General features: G+C 54.7%; 1 protein-coding gene across 1 annotated transcript; it reads right to left on the reverse strand.

Moving 5' to 3' along the window:
• Positions 1 to 831: 831 nt before the first annotated feature.
• Positions 832 to 11,347, reverse strand: CLRN3 (clarin 3). Its single transcript, XM_005882503.2, has 3 exons — positions 10,914 to 11,347; positions 4,447 to 4,626; positions 832 to 1,702 (listed from the first exon to the last, which is right to left on the reverse strand). Exons 1-3 carry the CDS (start codon positions 11,140 to 11,142, stop codon positions 1,422 to 1,424), a joined length of 690 nt encoding a protein of 229 aa, XP_005882565.1. The 5' UTR covers positions 11,143 to 11,347; the 3' UTR covers positions 832 to 1,421.
• Between the last annotated feature and the right edge of the window lie 7,819 nt (positions 11,348 to 19,166).

Genomic DNA, 19,166 nt, shown 5'->3' on the forward strand with positions numbered 1-19,166 from the left:
ACTAGAGGCCCGCTGCATGAAATTCATGCAGGCGGGGGGTCTCTCAGCCCGGCCTGCACCCTCTCCAATCCGGGACCCCTCGGGGGATGTCTGACTGCCAGTTTAGGCCTGATCCCGAAGGATGTCCGATCCCCTGTGGGATCGGGCCTAAACCGGCAGTCAGACATCCCTCTCACAATCCAGGACCACTGGCTCCTAACCACTCACCTGCCTACCTGCCCGATTGCCCCTTACCACTCTGCCTGCCTGATCACCCCTAACTACTCTCCCCTGCTGACCTGATCATCCCTAACCGCCTCTGCCTTGGCCCTCACCACCGTGTTGAGTGTCTGAGCCCTGCTGGTAAGTGCATGTCATCGTGACTAGTCGTTCTGTTAGGCCGATTTGCATATTAGCCTTTTAACCACCGTGGCTTTGTCTGGAAGGATGTCCGGAAGGATGTCCCGGAAGATGTTCTGCCTAATTAGCATCTTACCCTTTTATTAGTATAGACTAGAGGCCCTGGTGCACGACATTCGTGCACTGGTTTGTGGGGGGGGGGGAGGCCTCAGCCTGGCCTGCACCCTCTCACAGTATGGGACCCCTCGGGGGATGTCCGCCTGCTGGCTTAGGCCTGCTCCCCACGGAGCCAGCTGTGAGCCCAACTCAGGGCTTCTGGCTGAGTTGGGGAGCACACTGACCACCAGTGGGTAGCTCCTGCATTGAGTGTCTGTGCCCTGCTGGTAAGTGCATGTCATCGTGACCAGTCGTTCTGTTAGGCCGATTTGCATATTAGCCTTTTATTACATAGGATATTTATATTGAGCCTCCTTTAGGCTGTAAGGTAAAGATCCTCTCTTTCCTCTATCTTTTCATTTTCTAATCTCTTCCCTACAAACACCCACCTTGGAACCCCAACACGGGTGTCAGCTCTTATACCTCCCATTGGGTCTGTCACGGCAGGGCCCAGGGGCCAGGTCATTCGCCCCCGGATCTCCTTCTCCCTCCAACGTGTGGTCTGGAAAGGGGAGTCCGCGTCCCTCTGTCCGTGGAGGTCCTCCTTCGTGAGTGGAATTAAAGCACCTGGCCGCTCCCGCCCAGAATGCGATCGCAGGTGCTGACGCGCTCTGAGCTCCTCAGAGGAAAGGGGTAACACGCACCTTTATTACCACAGACAGCGAGACGGGCGGGACAGCCCACAGCCTCACGATCATCCCGCCGCTCTGACTACCACGCGGTCCCAAGAGCTTCCCCTTCCACCTCCCCACCCTCGTGGAAAGGGGGACATCGCGTGTGCAGAACGTGGTGTCTGAGAGACACAAGCCACGCACAGTGTCAGCCAGGGCTGCCCGTGGCCATGCGGTTGTCCAGGCCGGCTCACGGCCGCTGCTGGGGGAGCCAGGCCGCAGCCCAGACCCAGTGACAGTCTGAGGAGGCGGCGCTCAGAAGAGGATGCCGTCCCGCGGCGCCTGCTCCACCGGCTTCCTCTGCTCCTGCCGGCGCCGGTGCCGCGCCCTCTGGAAGAAAACGATGATGATGGCGGTGACGATGCTGAGGAGGAGGACGAGCAGCAGCAGCCAGAAGGAGCTGCCGTAGCTGTGCGCCGTCCCAAAGTGGGTGGCCGGTGGGTAGCGTGAGTAGAGCGCCTGGACCAGCACTTCCGACAGGTGATTGGCTTGCACGTTCCCCACAAACAGCACCAAGGCCAGGAAGGCGAAGGAGCCTGGAGGAGAGGAGGACCGTAAATGATGCGGTGACACACCGCGTCACGGCACGTTTTCCTGTCGGGGACACGTGCTCTGCGGCAGCAGCTGGATTCTAGGCATGAAAGTCCCAGGTCTGTGCGGGGCAGCGTGGGGCTGAGGGCAAGTCATGGTTCTGACGTGGTGCCCAGGGCTCGGCTTGGAAGCAGGAGGGGTCGCCCTTGGGGAGGAGAGCCTGCCACTGCCCATGCCTCCCGCGTCCTGGGACAGAAGGCTCTAGGCGCTGGCTCCTTGTCCTCCCGTCCTGTCCCGCCGTGCCCTGCGGCCTGCCACAGTGCCCCCTCCTGCTCTTGGGGTCCCTGGTGGAGGAACAAAGGTGTTGGAGCAGCCGGTTCTGGCCAGGATGGGGCCACGCCAGGCCGCGTGGTGCAAAGGGCAGGCTGGGGTCAGAGGGCACAGGCCCTGCGTGGTGCAAAGGGCAGGCTGGGGTCAGAGGGCACAGGCCCTGCGTGGTGCAAAGGGCAGGCTGGGGTCAGAGGGCACAGGCCCTGCGTGGTGCAAAGGGCAGGCTGGGGTCAGAGGGCAGGCACAGGCGCTGGGTGGGGTGGGGGGTGATTCTGCTGTATTTGTCCTGGAAGCAGAGTCTTCTCTATTCTTTCACAAACTGTGGGAGAAACCCCATCCTCTTCCTCCAGTTTGTGCAAACCCAGCCCCTCCCCCCGTTCCCTGCAGGCAGGTGACCGCTGCCCTCGGGCCACAGCGTGGGAGAGCATCTCTGTGTGCAAACCCCTCCTGGGCGGAGGTGGGGGCCCTGAGACGCCACCGAGCTCCCACCCTGGAAGCCCACGCGAAGGAACTTGGGGTCCCCGGGGCTCCCTCGGGAGAAAGTCCGGCTTCTCCGAGCGCTGGGATCTAGGGCTCTGGGAGCTCAGAGGAGGCGGATGGAGCCAGAGGTGGTCCTGGCCCCAGGCCGCTCCGAACAACCTCCTCCTGACACATCAATGTCTCCCATTGTTTTGCGCCCACTCAGCAGCCCCCGTGTGTCAGAGCTGGCCCCGAGCAGGGGAGGAATGCGGCCGGAATTCTCTGTCAAACACTCCTTTGTTGGGAGAAGTAGGTGGGGAAGAGGGAGTCCGCAGGCCCCTTCCTCCTTGTTTTCCTCCACAAACGCATCAAGCATCAGGCCTCTCCTGCTGGCAAAGTCAGCTTAGCCTCAGCCAGCCCGTGAGGAGCAGGGCGCCCTCTCGCTGAGACAGGGCTGGGCTCTGAGCCCTGAGGCTGTGGGCCGCCATCGGCTCTCTCCCTGCCTCCACCACCTGACTGGCCACTCGGAGCCCACCCAGCCCAGCCCCTGGGTGCACAGGGGTCCCCAGCCAGGGGATGGGCAGCTCCGTGCACTCAGCCCTGCAGACCGAGGAGGTGGCCCCAGGGGAGGGAGAGGGCTATCCCGGTGAGAGTCAGATCTGGGGAAAAGGAGGCTTTCTCCTGGGGTTGTTTCCATGGGTGATGAGCCAAGAATGACTGGCAGCCATGGTGCCTTCACGAGGACCAGCGGGGCTGCTTAGTGAGAGAGGGGATGCTGGGCTGGCACATCTGGAGGCGCCACACGGGAGGGAAGCAGCGTTCGGTGGTGTGGGCTGTGCCCTGGCCCAGCTGAGCCTGAGGCCCCTGCTTCCCTGGACTCCGCAGTGACATGAGCAAGAACTAGAATAATCTGTTCTCACCCTGCCCGTGAGTGCTGCCTTTGGTTTGGTGGACCGAGGTCAAGGGTTATCACAGAAATAGCCTGGGACCCTGGCCCTTGGGTGAGGCTATGTGAGCCCCACTGTGAGCGTGGGCAGCAGGAAAACTCGCAGAACGGAAGGAAAGGGCCAGGGCACCTCTCCCAAGGTCTCCTGGCACCTGCCCCCGGAGCACCTGCCTGTGCTGGAGAGGGTCTGGCCTGCATCAGATGCACCCCTGGGGCTTACATGTTAGCAGGATCGGCTCCCCATCCTCTCTCAAGACCCAGCTTCTGAGTGGGAGAGGGAGGGAGCAGGAGAGAGCTGGCTGCCTGCTGGGGCACAGAGGCACCCGCTGGGCCACGCCTCCGGACAGAGGCGGTGGCCACAGAGCCCTGGGAGCCACAGGGAGAGGCAAACCTCCTGTGACTCAAGCTGGGATCCCGCCCCGTGCGGCCAGCAGCCCCACCACACCCTGCCCCGCGAGCAAATAAAACCACCCGGCAACCCCGGCTCCCTCCCGCCCGCCGCCCACGGGAAGGGCGTTGGCACAGTCATGCCCGAGCCATGGTTTCAGCCCAGCTGACTGTTGTGATATGGAGACGAGAAGTACTAAGTACACATGTGTGCACGTATGCGTGTGTGTTCCCATGTGGGGGCAGTGTGCATGCATGTGTGCGTGTGCGCGCTTCTGTACAGCACATGGAGCCCGATTTGGAGGGAAACCCATCGCAGGAGCCTGGTGGATGTGTACTGACTTGTGTGGCTTGTTTAAGCCCTCACATCAGGTGCTCAGAAGCAAAGCCTGGTGCATGTCATGCGTTTTCACACCTAACACGCCCTCCTCACCCCTCTCCTTGCCTCTCACCAAAGCATTTAATACAGACTCTTGTTTCCAGGGATGCTGGATAAATGCTGTAAATATGCAAAAATAAACCGCAGCCTCCCGCCCCAGCAGCCCCCTCATTGGCATGGCTGACTGAGAGGAGCAGAGGCTGGGGAGGGGGCGCCTGGGAGCAGATCACGTGCCCGGGCGTACTCACCGCTGAGCCCACTCCAGGTGTACACCCCCAGGGGCCCCAGGAACGTCTGGTAGGGGTTGCTGACGCTGTTGTAGAAGGTGAACCCCGCGCTCAGCAGCGACGTGGACAAGCTGAGGACCAGGGACAGGATCACCACTGAATGCAGAGTTTTCGGGGCAGAATCGCCCAGTTCCGCTAAAACTAAGATAAAGTTGGTAAGTACAAGGCGAGAAGGCATTCCTGCGAGCTCTGCGGGCAGGAACGGGATTAGAGCCTGTAGGGCACATCTCGGGGACCTGCCCGACAGGACGAATGGGACCGGGGGATCCCCACGATTCCCCTCCAGGCCGATCCTTGAACCTCAGGGTGCAGGGTGGAGCCACAGTGCTTCAGGTTAGGGATCCACCCCAACTTTAAAGCCCCCAGGAGAGCAGGTGCCCCCTTAGTAGGCTGCTGCAGGGGGCCAACCTTCCCTGGTAGCTCCAGCCTCCGGCCCTCGCCACTTGGCGTCATCACGATGGCTTGCTTCCACGTGGAGACACGTACAGGGCGGGCCACCCCGAAACCCGAGCCATGGCCAGTAAACTCCTGCACAGCCTCCTTGTTAGGTATCATTGGTTAAACTACAAACGTAGCCTGCCTGTCACCACCTGGTGCCCAGGTGGGGATGGGTGGGGTGCCAGGGGCCGCCTGCCCTCTGGGAGGGGCTGTCTTCTCTCTGGGGGGGCTGTCTGCCCTGTGGGGAGAGCCACCTGCCCTCTGGGGGGGCTGTCTGCCCTCTGGGGGGCTGTCTGCCCTGTGAGGAGAGCCACCTGCCCTCTGGGGGGCTGTCTGCCCTCTGGGGGAGCCACCTGCCCTCAGGGGCCGCCTGCTCTCTAGGAGGGGGCCTGCCTGCCCTCTGGGGGGCTGTCTGCCCTCTGGGAGGGGGGCCGCCTGCCCTCTGGGGGGGCTGTCTGCCCTCTGGGAGGGGGGCTGTCTGCCCTCTGGGGGAGCCACCTGCCCTCTGGGCGGGGGGCTGTCTGCGCTCTGGGGGGCTGTCTGCCCTCTGGGGGAGCCACCTGCCCTCTGGGCGGGGGGCTGTCTGCGCTCTGGGGGGCTGTCTGCCCTCTGGGGGAGCCACCTGCCCTCTGGGCGGGGGGCTGTCTGCGCTCTGGGGGGCTGTCTGCCCTCTGGGGAGGCTGCCTGCCCTTTGGATGGCGGGGGGGCGCCCGACTGGGACTGGGTGGGACCTCAGGCTGGGCCTCTGGCGTCTCCGGCTCCCCCAGGACCTGCAGCGGTGGGGGGACTCCTACTGCTCTACGTGAGCGCACACCGTTTGGAAACTTAGTGGAAGGGACGCCAGACGGTGGGAAACCGGAAGCCGCAGACACCTGTGTCCAGAGGGGCAGGTGGTGCCGAGGGGCCTCAGGCTGCTTCCGGTCCACGCTCGCCCAGCTTCCCTCGGCACCAGAGTGTGCGGGGCCACATGAAGGCTCCCCAGCCAGGGGGAGGCCATGGGGTACTGAACTGGAAAACAGGGGCTTCGGGATGGCAATGCCCTGAGTCCCAGGCGCCTGGAGCGTTGCTCTGCTCTCTGCCCTATTAAAGCTGCGGGTGGGCGGTCCTTCGCGAGCGGCGAGCGGCCCACTTTTTCCGAGTAAATTAGAAAGTGACCATCAGGCGAGCTCTGCGTCTGACTGTCCGTGAGACCCAAAGACTGACTTTTCCAAAGGGAGTCGTCTTGGCGCCTGATGACTCGCTCTCCCGTGTGTTAACGTGACAACTCGTCTTCATTTAACGGCCACATTTTACAGTTACACTTTAGCCCAGAGGTTCTCAACCTGTGGGTCGAGACCCCTTTGGCGGTCAAATGACCCTTTCACAGGGGTCGCCTAAGACCATCCTGCATATCAGATATTTCCATTACGATTCATAACAGTAGCAACATGACAGTTATGAAGTAGCAACGAAAATAATTTTATGGTTGGGTCACAACACGAGGAACTGTATTTAAAGGGCCAGAAGGTTGAGAACCACTGAATTCCCTGCCTCGCAGGTGTGGCAGCGCCCGCTCCCCTCCCGGCCTGACTCCGAACACAGACAATGCGAGCTGGGGACCCAGAGAAAGTCCACGAGAATGAAATGAGGCCCCGCAGAGCCTGACAGCTGCTCTCTGCCTGCAGAATCAGCACATACATCGCGTTCCCTCTCTTCCTTTTAGGGGCCAAGCTTTGAAATCAGGAGAACCGCCTCCTGATTGGAACTAATTGCCCGGATCTGGGCAGCCCCGGGAGCGAGGCCAGCACGCCGCAGCTGGGGGGTGGGCCGTCGGCAGAAATGTGTCGCCTGGACATCCAGGCTCCCCGTGCCCTCAGGGACTTAACCCTCAGATCCACTTGCCATCTGGCCCTTCTACCCCTGGCCCTGTCAGTCCTGGGAAATCGAGGAGGGGCATGGCTTTGTGGGTGGTGGGAACCGCCTCTGCCCCTCCTCCTGCACCTGGTCACGGGGAGCAGGACCTGGCGGCTTCTCAACCCGTGGGCCACCGTGCACCCTGGAGGGGGGGACATGGCAAGTCCACAGCTCCCGGCTGGTGTCCCCAGCGTCTTGGAAAGGTACCAGGGTTCTCTAGAGCGTGGGCTGTCCCAGCCGGTGTCCCCAGCGTCTTGGAAAGGTACCAGGGTTCTCTTGGGGAGAAGGGCAGGGTGATGTCTTTTCTGCCCCCTTACGCTCCACTTCCCTGTGTGGTCAGGTGGCAGATGGATGAGACGGGGCTTTTTGTAAATTGTGGAGAAAACCTCACGTGTTCTCCCTGCAATTAGTTGATTTTGCAGCAGATCCTCTCCCTGGATTATTTTTGGCGTGGGCTGACAGCACAAATTTGAGCTCCCTGAGGACAAACAGGGGGTGGGTGGAGAAGAGGCGGGAGAGCAGGGGGAGCCAGGTTGCCAGGTCGGGGTGAGACTCCCTTGCGTCTGTCACCCACACACCTGGGCCTGCAGTTCCTGGCAGGTTGGACTTAACTCATGCGAGTCTTTCTCTAGAAAGAACAGACCGTGAGCCCCCCGAGGCCAGGGGTGTGTTCAGTCCTTCTCGGTGCCCACGCTCCTCACTCGCGTCACAGCTGCTTGGGGGGTGCTTTGAGCTGAAGTTAAGTATCCAGACCTCCGGAGCCGGCAGGGCAGGTGCTCTCGTGGGCACGGAGGGCCTGTCCCTGTCCATCTGGGGGCTGGACAGCCCGATGCCTCCGGGTGACGCAGGTGGAGCTCCGGGTCAGTGAGAGCTGCTCCCGCCATTTGCTTACACAGGCCTCGCCCCCACCTTCCCCACCAGCTGACCTATTGCTGACCGAGTTCCTTAGTTGCTTTGACATCAGCCATGGTCACTTCAGTTGGCTCTTTCATGTCAAAACCCACAGCGCACATGGCACAGTGGGCTGCATCCTAGGGACATGGAACTGAGCTCTGCAATATTCACCCCTCCTTGGAGGTGCTCAGTGCGCCCTCCTCCCAGCCACGCAGACACGGTGCCCGTCTCCGATGGAAAGGCAATCCGTCCCGCAGGCAGGTTTTCCTGTGCGGCCAGCGATGGAAATAAGCCCCGTGTGGTCACAGACACGGCAGGAGAGCGGCATGTGTCGCTGTGACGTGGGAGTTCTGCCGTCCAGGGCACACCCACGGGTGCAGCAGCAGGACACCGCGACATACAGGCCACTTTCAGCCCCTCTCCCACCTTCTCCGGAGAACTGGGCACCAGTCTCACGGGGGCTAAAATCACCAGCGGGGAAGACTGCCCCTTGGCTGGCGGGGGCGTGGTTTACCTCCTCCAGCACCTGGGGGCGTGGCTTATCTCCTCCAGCACGTGAGGGCGTGGTTTACCTCCTCCAGCACGTGGGGGCGTGGCTTATCGCCTCCAGCACCTGGGGGCGTGGCTTATCACCTCCAGCACCTGGGGGCGTGGCTGACTTCCTCCAGCACCCCGGGGCCCACGGTGACTTCAGGAGGTTGGAATGTGGCTCTCCGGGGAACACAGCGGAATAAAGCATCAAAGGAGAGAGCCAGGCAAGGCGAGTTCCATCGTCCCAGCTCCTTAGAGCTCCCACGTGGCAGGGGGTGCCCACGTGGTCCTGCCGCCTTCAGGGTGACCTTGACCCCGCTGTCCTGCCACTGGACACCGCAGAGCCTCCATCGCACACAGGGCTGCAGAGCCGGGCTCTGGCCCTGTCCTGTCCCTCCTCCCAGCCGCCCAGCGTGTGAGTGGGCCGGGCTCTCAGGAAGCCATTTGTTGCAGATTGGAGCCACCGGCTCACACAGACGCCGTGGGAGTGTTAAACTCCACAGGGTGTTATTTCCTATTTTAAACTTTCTAAGTGAGTCTGGAGACTCGGAACCTACACACTCTCTGGTTTTGGAAATGCTGTTCACGTCCCCGAACGTGTGACCGAGTCTTTGAAAGGCTGGGTTTCTAGCAGCTGCACCGCGAATCCTTTTCCCTGAGCAGCGAGGCCGGGGCGGGAGGAGGCCTTCTAGCAGCTGCACCGTGAATCCTCCTTTTCCCTGAGCAGCGAGGCCGGGGCGGGAGGAGGCGAGGCGCCGCGAACACCCAAAGACACATTGATAACTTGGAACTGTCACCATGATGCTCTGGTTTAAGGCAAGTATTTCATTAATAAACTCACAAACTGGAGCTGGGCGCTGGCGCGAGTGCCCAGGCCCGAACTCCTGCCGGGATGCGTGTAGAAGGGACTATCAGCGGTTCTCAACCTGTGGGTCGCGACCCCTTTGGCGGTCGAACGACCCTTTCACAGGGGTCGCCTAAGACCATCCTGCAGATCAGATATTTACATGACGATTCGTAACAGTAGCAACATTACAGTTATGAAGTAGCAACGAGAATAATTTTATGGTTGGGTCACAACATGAGGAACTGTATTTAAAGGGCCGGAAGGTTGAGAACCACTGGACTAGATGGTAGAAAAGGACGCCCAGTCATGGATCGGAGGGAGTGAGGCCACAGCACCCGAGGGCACCTGCAGGGGACCGGCCTGCGCCGCTGTGCAAAGCGAAACACACACAAGGTGCTAAGCAAGCTACACGTGTTGCTCTCACATTTGGAAAACAGAATGGTGGGCATTCACACGTCCAGAGTCAAAGCAGGAGCTCGCTTGTCCTTCTCAGTGTTTACTTCCCACCCATTGAGAGGGAGGAGGGCGGGCCTAAGAGATCAGAGAACAGATGAGGCGTTCTCATAAAATACAGAATTAATAGAATTAATGGGAATATACTATCATGGCCAACAACAGTGGGTATTTTGGAGGTAAAAATGCAAGCTCAAATTGGCTCAAGAAATGAACTTGAGGTACAGGGATAAGGAATGCACCCTGTTTTGTTTTCCACTTCCTCTTTTGCTCGGACAGCCGCTCATGAAGCTCTGGATAGAGCAGCGGTTCTCAACCTGTGGGTCGCGACCCCTTTGGGGGTCGAACGTCCCTTTCACAGGGGTCGCCTAAGACCATCGGAAAACACATATATAATTACATATTGTTTTTGTGAGTAATCACTATGCTTTATGTTCAATTTGTAACAATGAAAATACATCCTGTATATTAGATATTTACATTACAATTCATAACAGTAGCAAAATTACAGTGATGAAGTAGCAACGAAAATAATTTTATGGTTGGGGGTCACCACAACATGAGGAACTGTATTAAAGGGTCGCGGCATTAGGAAGGTTGGGAACCACTGGGATAGAGGCTGTGGCTCGAGCTGACAACCCACAGCCAACTCGGTTAAAAATTATGCCCCTGCTGGCTGATGGGGGCCGTCTTGCCGCGACACAGTTTTCCTTAATCATGTACTTGTCAATGAACTCAGGAGCTCGCCTATCCATCGCCTCCGCTTCCATGATTCAGACCGTGGTGTGGATAGGCACAGCCAGAACAGAGGAAGCGGAAATAATGATACAGTGGCTGTGGGGATGAACAGATATGAAAAATATCAAAATTAAAGGAGAGAGGCGAGGCCAGACCCAGCCACTGTGACAATGTAGACTTTATCCCGAGGACAATAGTGAATCATTCGGGGGTTAGGAAAGGGAGTGATTAGATTAGCGTGTTGGAAAGCACACTGTGAAGAATGGATTGGAAGCCAGCAGGACTGGCAACAGGGAGATATGTTGGAGGAAACCCAGGAAGAGCTGGTGGAGGCCTGAGGATGGCAGGAAGTGGAAAGAGTCAAGAAATGTTAAGGGGGAAGAACTGTCAGAGCTCGGCGTCTCGTCGGCTGTCCGTCTTCCCTTCCCAACCCTGACCTTCTGAAGAGCAAAACCTCGGCCGTATGTGTCTTTGTGTTCCATTAAGTTACCTGTGGACCGGATGTTCAATACATGTTTGTCGAACGAATAGAAAAACAACATTAACTATGAACAGATATTAAAATACTAGATGACACGAGTCCTACCCAGGTAATGCAATCGCGCTCTCCCATCCAAATTCGTTCCTCATTTACCTTCAAAATCCTTGTCTGCGTCCCCAAGTCCATGAGTCAGCTTTTGAGTGCTCTGACCGCGAAAGAGTCCGTAGGTGATGATAACGCTGCCATTGGAGAAGTTATCGTTGACGGTGATGGTGCTGCTGACCCACTGAGGGGTCCCCAGAACAGCGCAGATGACCACAAACGCCCCGAAGCTTGTGAGGAAGCCCGACAAGAACGTCAATGTTTTCGTGGCGGTGGGCATTGTCCCAGGGAGGCGAGGGTCCTAGGGGGAAAGGTAGCTCTATCTCTGCGGAATGTTCGCGGGCCTTATCATTTGGAGTCCGGAACTGAGAAATGGAGTCGAATACTTAGTTGTAAAATATAAGCGCTCACCCTTCATAGGAAGGGTTATACCAATGAGCACTGGACTCTGAACGTGGTCATAAAGATCTGGAGGAGCTGAACTTTGGTCTGGAGTAGGAGGTTGCTATGGTTACAGCCAGCCAGCAGGAACAGGGGGAGCATGATCTTCCCAGGGGTTCCTCATCACACAATTAATCTGTAACTCCTGGTCAGGTGCCATGGGAGGGAGCTCAGCTCCCACGACAGGACAGGACTGGAATTCCTAAAGAATGAGGGAGTGGGGGATCTGTGCCCCCCAAAGCTTGCTGATTCTAGCAGCCAACCACATAGAGTCTGAACTCACTCACCAATTGCTTGGCTGGTTGCTAACTTTGGAGCAATACTAGTTGTTCCAAAAGGGAACTCTAAGGAGGGTAAGCCTTTGCCAAAGGCACCACGGAGTGGTCTTTTGTAAATTGTCTTTTAACATCTTGAGATGACAATTTTTTTTTTTATTTCTTCCTTGCCTGGGAGTAAGTTTTAAAAATAATTATGTGATAGCATTGTTTCTATTTTTATTAGTTATTTCTACTTTTTGACGATTTTGATTAAAGAATGTGGTCTTACAATATTTACTCCTTGGATTTTGTGTTTTGGAGGGGCAATCAATTGATAAGCCACTTTTATAAATGTTTGCAACATTTTATATCACTCAATACTATTCAATTTTTTGGATTCACTATCATCCACTTAACAATGTCCTGCTTTGGACATTTTCACTATTATTAAATTTTTTGCTCACATAAACTTGCTTAGATAGAGATTGTTAATTCTAGCCTTGGGGTGAATTCCTAGAGAAGAATGGCTGATTCAGGCAGACAGTTTTGGATTTAACATTTTTAAAAATTTATCTTCGTTGTTGAAAGTATTACAGATGTCCCCCTTTCCCCCATTGACCCCCTCTACCCTGCTCCCACACACCCCCAGGCCTTCACTGCACTATTGTCTATATCCATAGGTAATATATATGCATATCAGTTCTTTGGTTAATCTCTTCCTCCCCACAACCCCATTCCCTCTGAAATATGTCAGCCTGTTGCATGCTTCAATGTCTCCGGATCTGTTTTGTTCGTCTGTTTATTTTGTTCATCAGATTCCACATATAAGTGAGATCATGTGATACTTGTCTTTCTCTGACTGGCTTATTTCACTTAGCATAATGCTCTCCAGGTCCTTCCGTGCTGTCTCAAAGGGTAAGAGATCCTTCTTTTTTTATAGTTGCATAGTATTCCATGGTGTAAATCTACCAGTTTTTTTTTCTCCATTCATCTACTGATGGTCCAGTTTTGTATTTTTGATACCAAATGTAAATTGGCCCCCAAGACATAATCCCACGAGCAATGTTAAAAAATGTTCTCTTCTTTATAGTGCCGGAAAATTCTGGCTACTATGATTTTAAATTGTGGCCAGTTTTATAGGTAATACTGCATGATGTTACAATGCTATGATCTGCTTCTCTGTCCCTATAGTTTTGCTTTTTCTCAACCTTCCTAGCAATGGCATATCTTCTGTGTCTGGCTTATTTTCAGATTCATCTGGATACACCAGATTTGTTTATCCACTCAGCAGCCGATGGATATTGGAGTAGATTCAAGTTATTGACTACCATGAATGGAGTTGTTATGAACATCTGAGGCCAAGTCTTTGTGTGGATTTATGCTTTCTTTTTTTTTTTATATTTTATTGATTTTTTACAGAGAGGAAGGGAGAGGGATAGAGAGTTAGAAACATCGATGAAAGAGAAACATCGACCAGCTGCCTCCTGCACACCCCCTCCTGGGGATGTGCCCGCAACCAAGGTACATGCCCTTGACTGGAATCGAACCCGTGACCCTTCAGTCCGCAGGCCGACGCTCTATCCACTGAGCCAAACTGGTCAGGGCTGTATTTATGCTTTCTTTGCTCCTGGGTAAAGATGTGGGAAAGAAAGTGCTGTGACATCCCTGGCCAGTTTGGCTCAGTGGCTAGAGCATCAGCCTGCGGACTGAAGGGTCCTGGGTTCGACTTCAGTCAAGGGCATATGCCCAGGTTGCAGCCTCAATCCCCAGTAGGGGGGTGCAGAAGGCAGTCAATCTGTGATTCTCTCTCCTCCTTGATGTTTCTATCTCTCTATCCCTCTCCTTTCCTCTCTGAAATCAATAAAAATACAGTATATTTTTTTTTAAAAAAGAAATTGCCGGGATATATGGTAAATGTATTTCAATTCAGAAGAAACTGAGAACGTGTTTTCCAACGTGGCCTTGCCAGGGTGCATCTCCCTGGATAATGGGTGGTGGGTCCAGTTGCTCCGAATCCTCTCCAACACTCGCTATGACCAGTCCCTTAAAACTTGGCATATGAGTGCTTGGTCGTATCTCCCTAAGGTTTCAATTTGTATTTCACTACATTAATGATGTTGAACATCTTTTTAAGTGCCTTTTGCCATCCATATCCTTTCTTTGGTGAAGTGTCTTTTTAAATCTTTATTTGTGGAATGTAGTCATTTAATCTGGAGACAAATCATATCGATTGTTCTGTACCTTTTTCCTCTCTCATTCATAGGTTATTTTTCAATCTGCACATTTGGTAGCTCATTGCAAATAATTTTTTCTGTATCATACTACTGAGTTGTGGGCTCCGTGTGTTGACATCTTACCTCCAGGCGCACCCATTGTCCTTGTGTTGGGTCATCGTTAACCTCTCTATCCACCATTCTCTCTCTCACTGCTGTGGTCCCTCTATCTCTGCACTCACTGATACTTCCCAGTTCTTACATAGCATCATACACCCAGAGGAAACGGCCTCTGTTCGCCGAACGGAGTGTTTCCCCTCCTCAAGAGGGACTGCTGTCTTTCTTCCCTCCTGCCCGATGTCCACATAGTTCCCTGGGCATTTCCTGTTTATGCTTCATGCAGGCAGTTCCGTCCAACCACCGCTCTGCTCTCATACGTTGCGAGTGACTCCCCTGACATCTTTCTTACCGTATCTAGGCCCCGTGTGCCTTATCCTCCCCAAACTTCAGTTTTGGGCTGGTGCTGACGGAGTGTTTCCCCTCCTCAAGAGGGACTGCTCTTTCTTCCCTCCTGCCTGATGTCCACATAGTTCCCTGGACATTTCCTGCTTATGCTTCATGTGGGCAGTTCTGTCCAACCACTGCTCTGCTCTCATACATTGCGAGCGACTCCCCTGACATCTTTCTTACCGTATCTAGGCCCTGTGTGCCTTATCCTCCCCAAACTTCAGTTTTGGGCTGGCTGCCTTGTCATCATTCGTCCAGGAGGGAAGGATGCACAGAGCTTTGACAAGACACCCACATCTAAAACACCCAAGTCCCGCTCACATAGGTTTGGGATCACAGAAGCCCCATTCCCTGGTGCAGGCCCCGAAACAAGGTCGCCTCCTCTTGCTCTTTCCATCTGTCATGTTCCTCATGGTTCTGTTCCTGAGCTCACAGATGGCCATCCGCGCCCGGAACTAATACGGTAGCACATCCCTAGATCTTGAGTTGGGGGGAGGATTGCTGGTGATTGAAATTTATTTTTTATCCATTTTTAGTTTGGGGAGGCAGGTCTGCGATTACGCGTCAAGTCCAGAACCCTCTCCATCCAGGTGTGGGACTATTCCAGGGCCTGGCACGGGGGACGGTCTCGCCCCTTCGTTAGGACTCAAAGGAGGCCAGGGCCCCTCCGGGAGCGGCCGGCAGGAAGGACGGGCTGGGGCACACACCACGGCTGGGTGTGGGCGGCATCGGGAAGGGACGTCAGAGCCTGTGGTGAGGAGGCCACTGCAGACAGAACGCAGCTGGGAGCACGAACCTTCACAGGCAGGGGACCGCACGACCTCCCCCCGGGTGCAGGGGACGCCAGAGCTGGGAGGTGGCTCTGCCTGGGATGTCCCAAGACCCAGTCATTGGGTGCCATCGTTGCAATGTTTACATATGTGATTACCACCTCTGCGTCCTTCATTATGTGTTCTGCATTAACTGGCCGTGACACTCTGTACAGGAGCCTAGTTGTAATGAAAACCTCAGATGAGGTACCTAGTGTTTGTGTAATTCATGATCATAAAGATGCAATTTCTACATGAAATTAAAAATGGCCGTCCTTGTACTACCCACTGTCCACTGTCCTCTCCCGCCTGAGGACATGCTCCACGGACTTGCTGCTCGCGACTCTTCCCTTGGAAGATGCTGGTCTAGCTGATACGAAGAGAGACGATGTCCCCTGTGTCGCCAAAACGCACGGGGACAAGCTGTCTCCCTTTTTCTTTTTTACCACAGTTGGCGGCGGCTGATTTCTCCTTCTGTTTATCATGTGGGCTGTGAAACATCAGAGGGTTGTTTTTAAAAACCACAAGTATTTATCACATCCCACAGAGAGCTCTAGAGATAGGCTGGAGTTCGTTTTACTCTTTTTAATTAACTCACATGTATGTGTGCTCTTGCTATAAAATGTACGTGGTTTATATATACATTGGGATCATTTTAATAGAAAACTACCTCAAGAAGGACAACATTTTCCAGGAAAGAGGCTATTTTTAATACACAAATCCTTTCTCAACATCCCATTGCTTTAGGAAATCAAACCTTTAAAAACTAGATTTTATCTTGTTTTAATAACTGATAAAAAAAAATAGCTGCCTATATCCTGTTTACCAAGTTTCCTCAGGATCTCGCCCTGCAATCACATCCTGTTACCCCTTTCCCACCAATTCCTAGAGCACAGCGGAACTGGGCCCGAGGCAAAGTGGGGAGAAGGGCAAGTCATTCCACACGTGACAGCGTTCGGGATTACAGGCCTCACCTCCTGGTGAGAATGAAAGACACACAGGCAGTTCATTCCGTCCTCAATCTCTCAAAGGTCTTGCAGCTTCTCAAAGAAGGCGAGGGGGGTATACTTTTGCCGGAGTGTCCACCTCTCTGAGCGACGCGTGGTTTTTAACACTTCAGGCATAAGAGACAGAGACGGTCAGTTTCAGGTGTCCAGCGGAATGATTTGACATGTGTACATCCTGGGAGGCGATCGTGGCAAGAAGCCCGGTTGCCATGCATCACCACAGTTACAATTCCTTCTCTGTGATGAGAATTTTCACCAGGTGAACTTAGCAAAAGGAATCATCAGTAAATGGAAAGGGACAGCATTAACAACGATCAAAACTGAAGCAGAAAAAAAAAAAGGTTTAAACATTTGAAAAACTTCAGTTGCCACCCTGGCCAGTGAGCTCAGTGGTTAGAGCGTCGGCCTGCGTACTGAAAGGTCATAGGTTCGATTCCCAGTCAAGGGCACATACCTGGGTTGCAGGTTCAATCCCCTGCCCAGGTCAGGATGTGTGTGGGAGGCAATCGGTCAATGTGTCTCTCTTACATCAGTGTCTCTCTCTCTCCCTCCCTTTCACTCTCCCACTCTCTCTAAAAGTCAATGGAAAAAATATCCTCAGGGGAGGATTAAAAAATAATAATAAAAAATAAAAAGCTTCAGTGGCCTGCAGGTCAATGGCGGGTGATATCATCCTATGTAATAAAGATGTAATATGCAAATGGTCGTTATGCCGTGAAGCGTAATGACAGCCTGGGTAACGACCAGATCACGGATCAGCAGGAGGGTGGGGCAGCGAGCTATGAGGGGGGGCGAGGGGACAAGGGGGGGCGGAGAGCTACAGGAGGGCGACAGCGAGCTACTGGCACACGGATTTGTGCACAGGGCTACTAGTGTAAATATAATTGGAGGCCCAGACACTGGAGAAAGGTGGAAAACATTTCTGAAGAAATAGTATCTGAAAAATTTTCCAAATTTGATGAAAAGTATAAACTTATAAAGCAAAAAGCACAACTAATCCCAAGTATGACAGACACAAGGAAAACCACACAAATCCACATTTTAATCACATGTATATAAAAAAGCAACGATAAGGAGAAAATCCTTAAAAACAACTAGAGAAAAAAGACACATTGCCCAAGCTCTCAATATAGGTAGTAAAACACGAATGTCCGGGAAGGGACATGGGGGAACTCTCTGGGGAGAGGGAAATGTTTAGTCTCCTGATAGGGATCTGCAGGTCACTGGTCTGCACCTGCCTTTATTCATTAAACTGTGCCCTCAGCACTGGACAGTGCACGCATATGATCCACAATGAAAAGTGATCCCAGAAGGGAAATTACAAGTTATGGATTTGCAACCATAGTAAAACAAAGACTTATATTTTTGATATTTATTTTATATATTTAAATGCCATTTAACAAAGAAAAATCAACCAAAACAATGAGTTCGCGTGTCACCTCTGACACAAGTGTCATAGGTTCGCCATCACTGAGTTAGGGTGCTGGGAGGATGAGGAGGGGCAAGCAGCTCTCTGTCTTCCCGGGACATGCAGGAAGCTATGCAAAGGGCCCGTCCCCTAGGCTTCATTGATGAGTAAGTGTTCATACCTGGGTGTGACTTGGAAACGGGGAGGGGAAGGACAATTGAGTAAGGTAAACACAGAACGTTCTGGGCCCAGTAGACGCATCCGTTCTGGTACATCCTGAGACCAGAAGAGCCACCCCGAGTTTCCTTTGAGGGGACCGGTCCAACATCGGTTTTCCCCTGCTTGCCGCGCCCCCCAGCCCACCCACCGTGAGCCCTCTGATTTATCCCCCAGAGGAATTTGATGTCCGTGTGTCTGTACACGGTTTAAAAGCAACTCCGATTGGCTTTCTGACAAACCAATGTTGCCGTTTTGCTTGGCCTCCTAGACAGCATGTCTGGTCTGAGCATTTTGATTTTCATTGACGTCTATTGAGCCCTTCAAGGGTGATGAACATTATCGGGGTTCCCTTGAGGAAATACAAATGGCCAGGCCTCGAGTGCCATGAAAACCAAGACACATTCCCGGTCACAGGAAACGGCCCCCAGCCGTGCTTTCCGGGCATGAGCTGGGGGCCTGGTAGAGAGTGAGTGGGAGGGGGTGTGGCAGAGCGAGGCTGGGGGGTTTCAGGTGTGCAAGGGGCTATAGAGGAAGCTGGGGGTGGGACAAGGGCTGGTCCCAGGTCCTAAAGGAGCAGGGGCCTTGAGCCTAAGAGAGGCTGAAGGCAGGTGGTTAAGGAGGATCAAGGCCTCCATATGGGTCAACACACTCCCGCTTTTGTGGGACAAGGATGAATCTCTTTAGACTTTGGAAAAGGTGGAGGGATATTGCTCAATTCCTGGAAGATTCTGCGGGTCCCACAGAGAGGACATGACTGGAGGGAAGGGCCATCTGCCCCGCATCATGTCACCAGCGCGGTTGCCTTCCCAGAGCAGATGTCTGACTTGTCTCTCCCGCCTGTGTCCCAGCTCTGCCTCCGCACCTGCGGGGCGAACAAGCTCACTGCGCTCATCAGAGCTCTGCAAGGATGGCCTTCCCCGCAGAGGCCTGGCTCTGCGGCGGCCGCGCAGGAAAATCCAGAGCTGGTGACCTCCCTGGATACCTGGGCCCCCCACCCTGGGCGATCCGTGGGGACCCGCTCACGGGGGAGGTGCCTGCCCTGCTGGCTCCAGGGAGACAGGCCGCCTGGGCTGCGCGCTGGGCCCCCCTCTCAACCCTCAGCTCAGCTCCTCCCGAGCACCTGGGGGCTGTGATGGAGAGGAGCAGGGTCTGGGAGCTCACAGCCCGGTAATTCACCGACACCAGGCAGGTGCCCACACCTGAGAGGGCAGCAGTAGTGGTCCGGGTGCCCTGTACTGACCCCATGACCTCCGGCCGAGCCACTTCCTGGTGCCCAGGCCAGGCTGGGTGGGAAGGGCCATGCCCACTTGTGAGAGCGCCTGGCACGTCTTGGCACCCTCCTTGCGCGCCTGGGTCGGGGCGCTGGGGGCTGGGCCAGGGTCTCAATGACGGCGCATTAGCGTCGGTAAAGGACCCCCCGGGGGCCTGGGCGCTTCTGGCTCA

The sequence above is a fragment of the Myotis brandtii genome, unplaced genomic scaffold (genome assembly GCF_000412655.1).
Source record: "Myotis brandtii unplaced genomic scaffold, ASM41265v1 scaffold725, whole genome shotgun sequence".
Taxonomy (NCBI): domain Eukaryota; kingdom Metazoa; phylum Chordata; class Mammalia; order Chiroptera; family Vespertilionidae; genus Myotis; species Myotis brandtii.

Excerpts from the sequence above, each read along its gene's own strand:
- CLRN3 (XM_005882503.2), bottom strand. The coding sequence starts at position 11,142 with ATGCCCACCGCCACGAAAACATTGACGTTCTTGTCGGGCTTCCTCACA. Across the intron at positions 4,627-10,913 it reads CGCAGACAAGGATTTTGAAG|TTTTAGCGGAACTGGGCGAT; the intron begins GTAAATGAGGAA and ends ACTTTATCTTAG. Across the intron at positions 1,703-4,446 it reads CACCTGGAGTGGGCTCAGCG|GCTCCTTCGCCTTCCTGGCC; the intron begins GTGAGTACGCCC and ends CCTCTCCTCCAG.